The sequence below is a fragment of the Theropithecus gelada genome, chromosome 16 (assembly GCF_003255815.1).
Source record: "Theropithecus gelada isolate Dixy chromosome 16, Tgel_1.0, whole genome shotgun sequence".
NCBI lineage: Eukaryota > Metazoa > Chordata > Mammalia > Primates > Cercopithecidae > Theropithecus > Theropithecus gelada.
The window spans coordinates 74,420,714-74,435,894 of record NC_037684.1 but is presented as its reverse complement, the minus strand read 5'-3'; the positions used below and the strand labels follow the sequence as shown (position 1 = coordinate 74,435,894).

The 15,181-nt window shown below is 43.0% G+C and overlaps 1 protein-coding gene across 16 annotated transcripts in view; it reads left to right on the top strand.

Moving 5' to 3' along the window:
- PRPSAP2 (phosphoribosyl pyrophosphate synthetase associated protein 2) overlaps nucleotides 1-15,181 on the top strand; it is a 78,690-nt gene that overhangs the window by 27,112 nt on the left and 36,397 nt on the right. For all 16 annotated transcript variants that reach the window (XM_025362196.1, XM_025362187.1, XM_025362189.1 and 13 more), the window contains 2 exons: nucleotides 1,254-1,369; nucleotides 7,284-7,339. In XM_025362196.1, coding sequence (XP_025217981.1) covers nucleotides 1,254-1,369; nucleotides 7,284-7,339 — 172 coding nt within the window. The remainder of the gene's footprint in view (nucleotides 1-1,253; nucleotides 1,370-7,283; nucleotides 7,340-15,181) is intronic.

Here is a 15,181-nt window from a genome sequence, read left to right as displayed (position 1 = left end):
GCAATCTTGGCTCACTGCAACCTCAGCCCCCCAGGTTCAAGTGATTCTCCTGCCACAGCCTCCCGAGTAGCTGGGATTATGGGCACATGCCACCATGCCTGGCTAATTTTTGTATTTTTAGTAGAGACAAGGCTGATCTCCAACTCTGACCTCAGGTGATCTACCCGCCTCAGCCTCCCAAAGTGCTGGGATTACAAGCGTGAGCCACTGTGCCCAGCCTTATTTTTTCTTTTTTTGAGACAAGGTCTCACTCTGTCACCCAGACTGGAATGCAGTGGCTTGATCTCAGCCCACTTGCAGCCCTGACCTCTGGACTGAAGCGATTCTCTCACCTTAGCCTCCTGAGTAGCTGGGACTACAGGCATGCGCCACCATGCCTGGCTAATTTTTGTAGTTTTTGTAGAGACGGGGTTTTGCCATGTTGCCCAGGCTGGTCTCAAACTCCTGAGCTCAAGCAGTTTGTCAGTCTTGGCCTTCCTAAGTGCTGGGATTACAGGCATGAGCCACGATGCCTGATCATGAGACCAATTTTTTTTTTTTTTTTTTTGAGACAGAGTCTCACTGTGTCACCCAGGCTGGAGTACAGTGGCACGATTGTGGCCCACTGCAACCTCTGCCTCCCGGGTTCAAGTGATTCTTCTGCCTCAGCCTCCCAAGTAGCTGAGACTATAGGCGCACGCCACCACACCCAGCTAATTTTTGTATTTTTAGTAGAGACAGCGTTTCTTCATATTGGTCATGCTGGTCTTGAACTCCTGACCTTGTGATCCGCCTGCCTCGCCCTCCCAAAGTGCTGGGGTTACAGGTGTGAGCCACAGCACCCCGCCAGAGAACAATTTTTTAATAGTAACTTATTATATATAGTATTTTATGTAGTACCTATTTCGTACAGTGCAACTTGTTTTTAAACTATTTATAGGCTGGGTGCAGTGGCTCATTCCTGTATTCCCAGCACTTTGGGAGGCTGAGGCAGGAGGATTACTTGAGGTCAGGAGTTCGAGACCAGCCTGGCCAATATGATGAAACCCCATCTCTACTAAAAATACAGAGTTAGCTGGGCGTGGTGGCATGCACCTGTATTCCCAGCTACTTTCAAGGCCGAGGTGAGAGGATTGCTTGAGCCTGGGAGTTCAAGGCTGCAGTTAGCTATTATCATGCTACTGTACTCCAGCCTGGGTAACAGAGTGAGATCCTGTCTTAAAAAAAAAAGAAAACAAAACTATTTATTGCTTGTGTCTGCTTTATTTTCAAAGGTCTAACTCATCTTATTACTATGGATTTACACCAGAAGGAAATTCAGGGCTTCTTCAATATTCCTGTTGACAATTTAAGAGCATCTCCCTTCTTATTACAGTATATTCAAGAAGAGGTGAGCTAGCTCAAACTTTTTTATTTTAACATTCTGATTAAGGTTGAAAGATGTATTTCCATTTCCTTAGGATATCCCTAAAGGGTTAAAACTTGATGTATTCTACCTAAAGTACCATTATACTTTATAGATATAATCCAGCATAGTTTAGAATTCTGAATCTGCAGTTTGTTTCTTTAGCTAAGCTCTTAAAACTGCTTTTTCTTTTGGACCTCAAGTACCTAGAATTGGACAAGGTATGATTGTAATGAGTAATTCACTCTCATTACTAGTCTATGCTTGGTCCTGGTTCTGTTTTATATATCCATCTATCCATCCTGTCTGTCTGTCCACCTAGTTATAATAGTCAGCATCCATGATCCCCCCTCCCAGCAGGAAAACTAGAATCACCAGAATGACTTAGAGCTGCTCGTGGGCTCCTTCTCTCTCCTCTCCCCTGCCTCCTTACGCCCTAGGGAACCACTGTCCTGAAGTGGTGTTGAATTTATCCAGTGCTTTTTCTGTATCAGTGGAGATGGTCATGTTTTTTCCCTTCATTCTATTAATGTGGTTTATTACCACCCTTGCATCCTGGGGTTACATTTGTTTTTCTTTGATATGAGTTAGCATTTTTGTGACTTGCTATTTAAGAAAGCTTTTAAAATGTTAATTGATATTGTACTTAGCTATTTTGCTTTTAGCTGTTTTTCTTTCTTTCTTTCTTTCTTTCTTTTTTTTTTTTTTGAGATGGAGTCTCGCCCTGTCACGCCCAGGCTGGAGTGCAATGGTGTGATCTCAGCCCACTGAAACCTCCACCTCCCAGGTTCAAGCAATTCTCCTACCTCAGCCTCCCGAGTAGCTGGATTACAGGCATGCACTACCACCCCTGGCTAATTTTTTGTATCTTTAGTAGAGACGGGGTTTCAGCATGTTGGCCAGGCTGGTCTTGAACTCCTGACCTCGTGATCTGCCCGCCTTGGCCTCCCAAAGTGCTGGGATTACAGGCATGAGCCACCGCACCTGGCCTTAGCTGTTTTTCTTATATAAATTATTTCTCTCTTTAATAACTTTTCTAGAGAGCTTCTTTTTACAGTACTTTATTTAAAAGATGGCAGTTTATAGGTTTCTGAGGAACTTCTTTCTGGTAAGAGTACAGGGCTTCCCCATTCTCCAGCAATTGATATAAGTCCTTATAGAGAAAATGAATTTAAGTATTTTTGAAAGAGAAAAATGTAAAATATTCTGCTTTTTTTTTCTTTAAAGTTACACACAAGAAACATAAAAACTCTAGTCCAGGCGCAGTGGCTCACGCCTATAATCCCAGCACTTTGGGAGTCCGAGGCGGGTGGATCACTTGAGGTCAGGAGTTCAGACCAGCCTAGCCAACATGGTGAAACTCCGTCTCTACTAAAAATACATAATTAGCTGGATATGGTGGTGGGCGCCTGTAATCCCGGTTACTTGGGAGGCTGAGGCAGAATTGCTTGAACCTGGGAGGTGGAGGTTGCAGTGAGCCAGGATTGTGCCATGGCACTCCTGCCTCGGTGACAGCGAGACTTTGTCTCATAAAAAACAAAAAAGAAAACAAAAATACTCTAACAAATTCAAAAAAATAATAGAGACTTTAATTTTGCCTGAAAATTTTTTTTTTTGTTCTTTGAGATAGGGTCTTTCTCTGTTACCCAGGCTGGAGTGCTGTGGTGCCATGATAGCTCACTGCAACCTTGAACTCCTGGGCTCAAGAGATTTCTCCCACCTCAGTCTCCTGAGTAACTGAGATTAGAGGTGTGCCACCACACCTAGCTAATTAAAAAAAAATATTTCCAGAGTTAGAATCTTGCTATGTTACCCAGGCTGGTCTCAAATTCTGTGCTTGCCTTAATTTTACCTGAATATTATTCTCTGTTGAGAGAGATGGTGAGATAAAATTGGCAAATGTCTTGATAGGGAAGGATGAAGAGGTTTAGGCGGAGAGAGAGTGAGAGGGTGAGCACTGAACATGGTTCAGTTAGCAACCAGCCATGCGGAGAAACCTGTCATTTTGGAAGAAATAGAGCAGTCGTTATAGACTTATATGGGTTGCTGTCGACATCTTGTGGTTTTAGGGATGTTTCCATTCAAGACACAGGCATGTTGTGTGCCAGTGTCTCAAGGCACAAATGGCGATTGCATCTCTTGAGGGATGCCCAGTGGGTGAGCCTAAAGAACGAAGGCTGGGGCACCCTTGTGCTGGTCGCAAGGTCAGGCTGGAAGCCTAAGCTTAGTCGTTGCCTGTAGTGCAGGCTTCTACCTCAGGATGACATTGCCTTCTACTTGAAAAAATCCCCACTTTAGTTTCATTGTTGAGAAGAAGTCAGGGCTGGGTGTGGTAGCCCATACCTATAATCCCAGCACTTTGAGAGGCTGAGGAGGTTGGATCAGTTTAGTCCAGGAGTTCAAGATCATCCTTGGCAATATGGCAAAACCCTGTCTCCACAAAAACTACAAAAATTAACCAGGTGTGGTGGTGCATGCCTGTAGTCCCAGCTACTCAGGAGGACGAGAAGTGGGAGGATTGCTTGAGCCTGGGAGGTCGAAGTTGCCCAGGTGGTCGAGGCTGCATTGAGCTGTGATCTGGGTGACAGAATGAGATTCCGTCTTAAAAAAAAAAAAAAAAATTAATGTATGGGAACTCGGTGTTAAAAAGGAATTTTTGTCATATTGCTTTTTCTTTTTTTTTTTTCTTTTTTTTTCTTTTGGAGACAGAGTCTCTCTTTGTCACTCAGGCTGGAACACAATCTCGGCTCACAGCAACCTCCCCCTCCCGGGTTCAAGCGATTCTCCTGCCTCGGCCTCCCGAGTAGCTGGGATTACAGGCATGCACCACCACACCTGGCTAATTTTGTATTTTTAGTAGAGACAGGGTTTCTCCATGTTGGTTAGGCTGGTCTCGAACTCCCAACCTCAGGTGATCTGCCCACCTTCGCCTCCCAAAGTGCTGGGATTACAGGCATGAGCCACCACACTTGGCCTAATTGTTGTATTTTTAGTAGAGATAGCGTTTCACCGTGTTGGCCAGGCTGGTCTTGAACTTCTGAACTCCAGAGATCTGCCTGCCTCAGCTTCCCAAAGTACTGGTATTACAGGCGGGAGCTACCACACCTGGCCTGTATTGCCTTTTTATAGTATACGTATCTTGTCTCTTTTGTTTTTATGTGTTAGAGTCTCTTAAAGCAGGGGATAGATATTCATGTTTCACTGAATCTAAGGTGCTGTCAGTCCAGGCTTACATTATTTTATGTCACCAAGAAAGAAGAAAACACTGCTAATTATACTGTGGCACCATGCCTTCTTGTCACTTAGTGATCCTATTCTGCAGGTTTTGATGCTGACACTTTCATCTCTGATAGCTCATACTTTCTCTATATCTTGTGTTTGTCACTGGAATTTAAGCACCTTCTGCCAGAGTTAGAAGGAACATTCTGGTACTAAGATACTTGTTGCCTTGAAACTTTTGCTATCTATTCTTTCATGGTTTTTTGGTTTTTTTGTTTTTTTGTTTTTTGAGACGGAATCTCGCTCTGTCGCCAAGGCTGGAGTGTAGTGGCGTGATCTCGGCTCACTGCAAGCTCCGCCACCCGGGTTCACGCCATTTTCCTGCTTCAGCCTCCCCAGTAGCTGGGACTACAGGCACCTACCATCATGCCTAGATAATTTTTTTGTATTTTTAGTAGAGATGGGTTTCACCGTGTTAGCCAGGATGGTCTCAGTCTCCTGACCTAGTGATCCGCCTGCCTCGGCCTCCAAAAGTGCCGTGATTATAGGCGTGAGCCACCGCGCCCGGCCAACTTTTGCCATCTATTCTGAGGGCGTCTGTCAGTGTCTGTTGCCTTCCGCTGCGTTGCTGGGGATGTGTCAGGCAGTCCTTTTCCAGTTCAGTCCTTTTCACAGTTTCACCTACTGGTAGGGATCTTCCTTTCTTAAGTTTCATAAAGCATTTGATTGTTGCCTTGCAAGAAAATGTGGAATTGTATCATTTTTCCAGTGATAAATATTTGATTCATGAATATCAAATTACACCCTGATGGTCCCTTCCTGTGTCTTTCTGCATACATGATAAGTTTTCTTTTCTTTTTTTTCTTTTTGAGACGGAGTTTTGCTCTTGTTACCCAGGCTGGAGTGCAATGGCGCGATCTCGGCTCACCGCAACCTCTGCCTCCCAGGTTCAAGCGATTCTCCTGCCTCAGCCTCCCGAGTAGCTGGGATTACAGGCATGGGCCACCATGCCCAACTAATTTTGTATTTGTAGTAGAGAGGGGGTTTCTCCGTGTTGGTCAGGCTGGTCTTGAACTCCCGACCTCAGGTCATCCACCCACCTCAGCCTCCCAGAGTGCTGGGATTACAAGCATGAGCCACCACATCCGACTTGATAATTTTTCATTTTAGTGAAAAATTTATTGAAAAGAATCATAGTAATTCTTTCTGGAGACATTTTAAATGGTTCAAATGATTGTCCTGCCTCAGCCTCCTGAGTAGCTGGATTACAAGTGTGCACCACCACGCCTGGCTAATTTTTTTTTGCATTTTTAGTAGAGAGGGGGTTTCACTATGCTGGCCACGCTGGTCTTGGCTCAGATTTTCTGCCTGCCTTGGCCTCCCAAAGTGCTGGGATTGTGGGCATGAGCCACAATGCCTGGCCATCTTTGGGAATTTTTTTTTCATCTGTTAAGTATTTCATCCCTTCTATTTCTTTTATTATTTTCCTTTGGGAACTATTAAGTCCTGAAAATTTTGGATCTAGTCTTTATAACTTTTAAGAACTTATTTTACTTTTTGCATACTTATATATAGCATTCTGGGGAAATTCCTTGGCTTGGTCTTCCCTGGTTTGTTCTTAAAGTTGTGTTTATTCTACTGTTAAGCCAGCCAGCTACTGGGTTTCTTTAGACCATAATAACTTCCTCCTCCTAGATTTATTTGTGGTTCTTTTTCATAATAACTTGTTCTTTCTTGTTGTATATAATTTTCCGTTTTAACCTCTGTAGAGACAATAGACTTGTTTTTGTTAGAGTCTCTTCTTTTAGGTCCTTTATTGTTATTAACTGTTTTCTTGGTTCTATCTTTTCTTGGCTGGGTTTGGTAATGTTTGATGAGACAAGGAAGTACATGAAAAAGTTTAGAAAGACTGCCAGCAAAAATAATGAAAGTGCTGAAATGGAAATATATTTTACTGCCTTACTTCCTGAGAGTGTTGGATAAATTAGGCTTTCCTGTAGATACAGCTGAGACATGTGATTATGCCGGCTGCAACTGTACTAGATTATTCAAATTAATCATTTTTTTGTTCATTTGCTAAGTAGTTATTATTTAGTGCTTGTTATGTGGTAGGCATTGTTTTATACATGGTGCTAGATGTTATTAACTGCTCATATTAAAATTCATTGGTGTAATTGAAAAAAAAACAATGAGAATATAGTTAATATATTTTTTTAAAATAGTGCTGGGCTGATTATCCTTTAACAAATTGGTTGCTTCAACATGTTATGACTGCGATATGTTAAATAGCCATTTGTTTGGACTGCACTAATTTGGAATTTGACAGTCAGCTTGTACTCAGATTGAATTGGATATCCTTGTACTTTGAAATTACATGTAATTAGGAATCTTGTTGACTAGATATATAGAAACATCTTTACACTGCATTATTAGTATTTGCTGGCAGAGATATGAGCTAATCACCAATTATCCCTGCTTTTTTCCTAAAAGAAGTCTGTGTGGCTCACACGTTAGTAATATTTTTTCGTAGACAGGTTTCTTTCTTCGTTTTCCAAAGAAGAATTTTACTTTGAACTTTTTCTTTTTTTAGAAAACTTTCAACTAACCAAGCAGTTTTGGGTCTGTTGGAATTTTCCTTTTTGTCGACATGCAGTAATATCTGACTTCTTGTCTGTCACAGATCCCAGATTACAGGAATGCAGTAATCGTGGCCAAGTCTCCAGCATCAGCGAAGAGGTAGGTGGGAATCTCACAACCTCTTTCTGGATCTACTTCTAAGGATTGTATCCCTGATGAGTTCCAGGCATTCTAATTTGAACTTCAGTGGTTCCCAGTGATACCTCTTATTTTTCTTCCATGGACTGGTATTTTAAGATTGTTCTGTCAACTCTGTTTATTAAGTAAACATTTTAATTTACTCTTTTTTTTCCAGTCCCACTCTATTATTGCCAGACATATTTCTTAAGTTATCTTCTACTTACACTTTCTTTTATTTCTTTTTATTATTTTTATTTATCTTTTGAGATGCAGTTTTGCTCTTGTTGCCCAAGCTGGAGTGCAGTGGCGTGATCTTGGCTCACCACAACCTCCACCTCCTGGGTTCAAGTGATTCTCCTGCCTCAGCCTCCCAAGTAGCTGGGATTACAGGCGTGCACCACCATGCCTGGCTAATGTTTGTATTTTTAGTAGAGATGAGGTTTCACCATGTTGATCAGGCTGGTCTCAAACTCCTGACTTCAGGTGATCCACCTGCCTCAGCCTCCCATAGTGCTGGGATTACAGGCGTGAGCCACCACACTAGGCCTTATTTTTATTTTTATTTTTATTTTTATTTTTAATAGTAGAAACAGAGTTTCGCCATGTTGTCGAGGCCGGTCTTGAACTACTGAGGCTCAAACGATCCACCCACCCGCCTTAGCTTCCCAAAGTGCTAGGATTATAGGCATGAGCCACCACACCTGACCTCAATCATATTTCTTGACCAAAGCAATCCAGGTCTGGGGAATGCAATCTAGTGTTTTCCCCAGACCCAGATTGATAATCACATGTCAATCTTCGAGTCTGGCGTTTACAGTACTGGCGAATATCTACAGTACTAGTAGACAACTTTGTAGTTGTTTACTGCCCCTTATTTGAGGAACTCAGAAATTGATTAACAGAATTTTATCCACCTGAGAGGTCAGTTATTTGTATATGTTAAAGGTGACATTTGGCAAAATCGATACAACCTGAGGTGTACCAAAGGGGCAGTCTTGAGAGTCAGTAGAGTGAGTTACATGTAACCTGGAGTAACTCATGTGTCACTAATGCATACTTAAAATTGTATGTTGGTTGAGAGGATTTCATATACCAGTATTTTGTGGAGAAGCCACTCAATTGGAGAGGGAAAGAACAAAATCACTTGTAGGAATAAAGCCTTTTTTCTAAAAAAGCCCTTTTAAAGTTATTTTTCAGTTTAATACCTTTGTTCACTGGATTGTTGTTGAGTCCTGTGGAATGAAAGTGTAGGGTGCCTCCACCCTGGGTCCGTGGGCTAGCAGTATTGAAGGATGGAGGAGAACTTGCATACAGTAAGCTATTGATTCCAAAAGTATTTCACATAGGTCATTGGATATTATAAATTAAGAATAGCACTTTAATATGTAGACTTAGTATATTAAATAAAATAAATGGGCATTTGAGATAAAACCATTACATGGCTGTGTTCTTGTGGCTGACTTTCCCAACCCAGCCAGGCCTGTGTTCACCCACGTGTCCTTCAAGAAGTTATATCACCTGGTCTCCTCTTGTCCATTTGATTAAATTTTAAGAAACAGATTCAATTTTACAATGTAAACATTTCAAATAGCTTTTTCAAACATTTGTTCAAAGGCTGAATTAATTTTACTTAGTAATTTTTCTCTGATATACATGCTTTAAAAAAATTTAGATGAAAAATCACATAATATACAAACAATCATTTTAAAGTATAGAATTCACTGGCATTTGGTGCATTCACAATGTTGTGTAACCACCACTTAGCTCTATTTTCAGAACATTTTTGTCATTCCAGAAGAACACCTAGTACCCATTCAGCAATCATTCCTTATCCCTTCACCTTCTGTCCCTTGGCAGCCACACTATGTGGCCTTTTGTGTCTGGTTTCTTTCACTTAGCGGTTTTCAAGGTTCATCTGTGGTGTAGCATGTAGTATCTCAGTGTTTTTTGTTTTTGTTCGAGACAGAGTTATTGTTGTTGTTCGAGACAGAGTCTTGCTCTGTTGCACAGACTGGAGTGCAGTGGTGCGATCTCAGCTCACTGCAACCTCCTGGGTTCAAGCGATTCTCCTGCTTCAGCCTCCCAAGTAGCTGGAATTACAGGTGCGTGCCACCACACCTGGGTAATTTTTGTATTTTTAGTAGAGATGGGGTTTCACCATGTTGGTCAGGCTGACCTTGAACTCCTGACCTCGTCATCTGCCCACCTCAACCTCCCAAAGTGCTGGGATTACAGGCGTGAGCCATTGCGCTTGGCCAGTACCTCAGTCCTTTTGATTTCTAAGTAATGTTGCATTGTATGTGTATGCTAGTTTGTTTATCCATTCATCTGTTGATGGACACTTATTTTTTTTTTTTTTTTTACCTTTTGGCTATTATGAATAGTACTCCTATGATCATTCGTGGATGAGTTTTTGTGTGGGCATAAATTTTCATTTTTCATTTCTTGTGGATATATATTAGGATTGGAATTGCTGGGTCATATGGCAGTTTTGTTTATGTTTTGAGGAACTACCAGTCTCTTTTCCACTGCAGCTGCCCATTTTACATTCCCACCAGCAGAGTGTGAGGGTTCCAACTTCTCTACATCCTCACCGACACTTAATTCTCTAATTTTTTTCATTATAATCATCCTAGTGGGTGTGAAATGGTACCTTATTGTGGTTTTCATTTGCATTTTCCCTAATGATTGATGATGTTGAATATCTTTTTTTTTTTTTAATGAGACAGGGTCTCACTATGTTGCCCAGGCTGGGCTCAAACTCTTGGGCTCAATCAATCCTTCTGCCTTAGCCTGTTGAGTATATACGTATATATGTGTATGTATATATAGGTACCTATATATGTGTATATATGTGTGTGTGTATATACACATATACGTGTGTGTGTATATATGCGTGTGTGTGTGTATATATTATTTTTATATATATATATATTTTTTTTTTTTTTTTTTGAGACAAAGTGTCGCTATGTTGCCTAGGCTGGAGTGCAGTGGCACAATCTCGGCTCACTGCAACCTCTGCCTCCCAGGTTTAAGCGATTCTCCTGCTTCAACCTCCTGAGTAGCTGGGATTACAAGTATGCGCCACCATGCCCAGCTGTTGAGTATATTTTTATGTGCTTTTTGGCCATTTGTATATATTTGGAGAAATGCCTGTTAACACCCTTTGCCCTTTTAATAATTGGATTGTCTTTTTGTTGAGTTATAAGCATTCTTTATATATTCTACATACTAAACCTTTGTTAGATACATGATTTGCAGATATTTTCTCTCTTTCTGCGGATTGTCTTTTCACTGTCTTGATGGTATTCTTTCACACAAACAGGTTTCAATATTGGCAAAGTTCAATTTATCTTTTTTTTTTTTTTTTTGAGACGGAGTCTCGGTCTGTTGCCCAGGCTGGAGTGCAGTGGCATGGTCTCGGCTCACTGCAACTTCTACCTCCTGGCTACAAGTAATTCTCCTGCTTCAGCCTCCTGAGCAGCTGGGATTACAGGTGCCCGCCACTACACCTGGCTAATTTTTTGTATCTTTAGTAGAGATGGGGTTTCACCATGTTGGCCAGGCTGGTCTCAAACTCTTGACCTCGTGACCTGCCTGCCTTGGCTTCCCAAATCAATTTGTGTTTTTTGTTTGTTATTGCCTCTGCTTCTGATGTCATATCTAAGAATCCATTGGCCAGGTGCAGTGGCTCACTTCTGTAATCTCAGCACTTTGGGAGGCTGAGGCAGGAGGATCACTTCAGCCCAGAAATTTGAGACTAGCCAGGGCAATATAGTGAGACCTCGTTTCTAAGGGGAAAAAAAACATTAACTGGATGTGGTGGCATGTGTCTGTGGTTCTAGCTACTTGGGTTGCTGAGGTGGGAGGATTGCTAGAGCCCAGGAGGTCAAGGCTACAGTGAGTTGTGATTGCACCACTGCCTTCCAGTCTGATTGACACAGCCAGATCCTGTCTCAAAAAAAAAAAAAAAAAGAAGAGACCATTGCCAAATCCGAGGTCATGAAATTTACCCCTGTATTGTCTCCTAATGATTTTAGTTTTTGCTCGTATATTTAGGTATTTGATATTTTATTTATTTATTTATTTATTTTTGAGATAAAGTCCGGAGTCTTGCTCTGTTGACCAGGCTCCAGTGCAGTGACATGATCTTGGCCCACTACAACCTCTACCTCCTGGGTTCAAGCAATTCTCCTGCCTCAGCCTCTTCAGTAGCTGGGATTACAGGCACGTGCCACCACGCCTGGCTAATTTTTGTATTTTTAGTAGAGACAGAGTTTCACCATGTTCGTCAGGCTAGTCTCAAACTCCTGACCTCAAGTGATCCACCCACCTTGGCCTCCCAAAACGCTGAGATTACAGGCATGAGCCACCGTGCCTGGCTGGTCTTTGATCATTTTGAGTTAATATGTGTATATGGAGTAAGATGGGCATCTAGCTTCATTCTGAGCATGTGGAGATGCAGTTATTCCAGCTCCATTTGTTGAAAGACTACCTTTTCTCCATTATATTGCCTTTGCTCTTTCATCAAAGATCAGTTGACGATATTTATGTAGGTCTATTTCTGAGCTCTCTGTTTTGTTCCATTTATATATTTGTCTGTTCTTTCACCAATCCCACACTGTCTTGATTACTATAGCTTTTTTTTTTTTTAAGACTGAGTCTCTGTTACCTAGGCTGGAGTACAGTTGCTTGATCTCAGCTCACTGCAACCTCCACCTCCTGGGTTCAAGCCATTCTTGTGCCTCAGCCTCCCGAGTAGCTGGGCTTACAGGTGTGCACCACTATGCCTGGCTAATTTTTGTGTTTTTAGTAGAGACGGGGTTTCGCCATGTTGGCCAGGCTGGTCTCCAACTCCTGACCTCAAGTGATCTTGACCTCAAGTGATCCTCCCAAAGTATTGGGATTACAGGCGTGAGCCACCACACCCAGCCACCATAGCTTTTTTATTTTTTTTGAGATGGAGTTTCACTCTTGTTTCTCAGGCTGCACAATCTCAGCTCACTGCAACCTCTGCCTCCCAGGTTCAAGCTACTCTATTGCCTCAGCCTCCCAAGTAGCTGGGATTACAGACGTGCACCACTTCACCTGGCTAATTAGTGGAGATGGTGTTTCACTAGTTGATCAGGCTGGTGACCAACCAGATCTCCTGACCTCAGGTGATCCACCCACCTTGGTCTCCCAAAGTGCTGGGATTATAGGTGTGAGCCATCACACTTGGCCCTCTATAGCTTTTTTTTCTTTTGAAACGGAGTTTCGCTCCTGTTGCCCAGGCTGGGTTACAATGGCACGATTTCGGCTTACCCCACAACCTCTACCTCCTGAGTTCAAGTGATTCTCCTGCCTCAGCCTTCTGACTAGCAGGGATTACAGGCATGAGCCACCACGCCTATCTAATTTTGTATTTTTAGTAGAGACGGGGTTTCTCCATGTTGGTCAGGCTGGTATTGAACTCCTGACCTCAGGTGATCCGCCTGCCTCAGCCTCCCAAAGTGTTGGGATTATAGGCGTGAGCCACTGCACCCGGCCCTCTATAGCTTTTCAATAGTCTTTTTTTTTCTGGAGACGGAGTCTTGCTCTGTTGCCCAAACTGGAGTGCAGTGGCACAATCTCAGCTTACTGCAATCTCCGCCTCCTGGGTTCAAGCAGTTCTCTGCCTCAGCCTCCCGAGTAGCTGGGATTACAGGTACCTGCCGCCACGCCCAGCTAATTTTTGTAGTTTTAGTAGAGATGGGGTTTCACCATCTTAGCCAGGCCAGTCTTGAACTCCTGACCTCATGATCCACTTGCCTCAGTCTCCCAAAGTGCTGGGATTACAGGTGTGAGCCACCACGCCCAGTCTTAATAGTCTTCAAGTTGGGTGTTGTCACACCTCCAACTTCGTTCTTCAATATTGTGTAGGCTATTCTGGGTCTTTTGCCTCTCCATATAAACTTCAGAATCAGTTTTTTGAAATCTACAAAATAACTTGTTGGGATTTGGATTGGGATTTGCATTAAATCTGTAGATCAAATTGGGAAGAACTGGCATATTGACAATATTGAGTCTTCCTATCCATGAACATGGGATATCATTTTTTAAAAATTTGTCTTTGATTTCTGTCATCAGAGTTTTCCCCATATAGATGTGTACTTTTTTTTTTTTTTTTTTTTTTTTTTTTTTAAAAGAGACAAAGTCTTGCTGTGTTTACCCAGGCTGGAGTGCACTGGTGCCATCACAGCTCACTACAGCCTTGAATTTTTGGGCTAATGGCAGTCCTTTCATTTCAGCCTCCTAAGTAGCTAGGACTATAGGTGTGCACCACTATGCCTGGCTAATTAAAAAATACATTTTTTTTTTTTGTACAGACAGGGGTCTGACTGTGTTGCCTAGGCTGGTCTCCAACACCTAGGCTCAGCCTCCCAGTGTTGGGATTGCAGGCATGAGCCATCACTTCCAGCCCATATTTTGTTATATTTATGCCTAAATAAATATTTCATTTCTTTGGGTATCGCTTAATTTTTTTTTTTTTGAGACGGAGTCTTGCTCTGTTGCCCAGGCTGGAGTGCAGTGGCCGGATCTCAGCTCACTGCAAGCTCCACCTCCCGGGTTCACGCCATTCTCCTGCCTCAGCCTCCGGAGTAGCTGGGGCTACAGGCGCCCGCCACCTCGCCCGGCTAGTTTTTTTTGTATTTTTTAGTAGAGACGGGGTTTCACCGTGTTAGCCAGGATGGTCTCGATCTCCTGACCTCGTGATCCGCCCGCCTTGGCCTCCCAAAGTGCTGGGATTACAGGCTTAAGCCACCGCGCCCGGCCGGGTATCGCTTAAATTTTTAGACATTGTTTTCTTTAGTGCTGTGAGCATATTTATGATAGCTAATTTATTCTGTCTCGTTATTCTGACATTGGGCTTTTTCAGAGATTGTTTCTGTTGACTGCTTTTTTCCTGTGTATGGGCCATGTTTTTCTTTTTTTTTAATTTTTAAAAAACTTCTTACTTTATTATTTTAATTTAATTTTTATTTTTTTTTTAATTTTTTAATTTTTTTTTTTTTTTTTTGAGACGGAGTCTCGCTCTGTCGCCCAGGCTGGAGTGCAGTGGCCAGATCTCAGCTCACTGCAAGCTCCGCCTCCCGGGTTCCCGCCATTCTCCTGCCTCAGCCTCCCGAGTAGCTGGGACTACAGGCGCTCGCCACCTCGCCCGGCTAGTTTTTTATATTTTTTTAGTAGAGACGGGGTTTCACCGTGTTAGCCAGGATGGGCTCGATCTCCCGACCTCGTGATCCGCCCGTCTCGGCCTCCCAAAGTGCTGGGATTACAGGCTTGAGCCACCTCGCCCGGCTATTTTTATTTTATGACAGAGTCTTTCTCTGTTGCCCAGGCTGGAGTGCAGTGGCGTGATCTCAGCTCACTGTGACCTCTGCCTTCCGGGTTCCAGCGATTCTCCTGCCTCAACCTCCTGAGTAGCTGGGATTACAGGAGTGTGCCACCACACCCAGCTAATTTTTGTATTTTTAGTAGAGACAGGGTTTCATCATGTTGGCTGGGCCAGTCTCAAGCTCCTGACCTCAGGTGATCCACCCATCTCGGCCTCCCAAAGTGCTGGGATTACAGGTGTGAGCCGCCGTGCCTGGCCAAAACTTCTTTCTTTCTTTTTTTTGAGACGGAGTCTCGCTCTGTCGCCCAGGCTGGAGTGCAGTGGCACGATCTCGGCTCACTGCAAGCTCCGTCTCCCAGGTTCACGCCATTCTCCTGCCTCAGCTTCCCGAGTAGCTGGGACTACAGGCACCCGCCACCACACCTGGCTAAGTTTTTGTATTTTTAGTAGAGATGGGGTTTCAC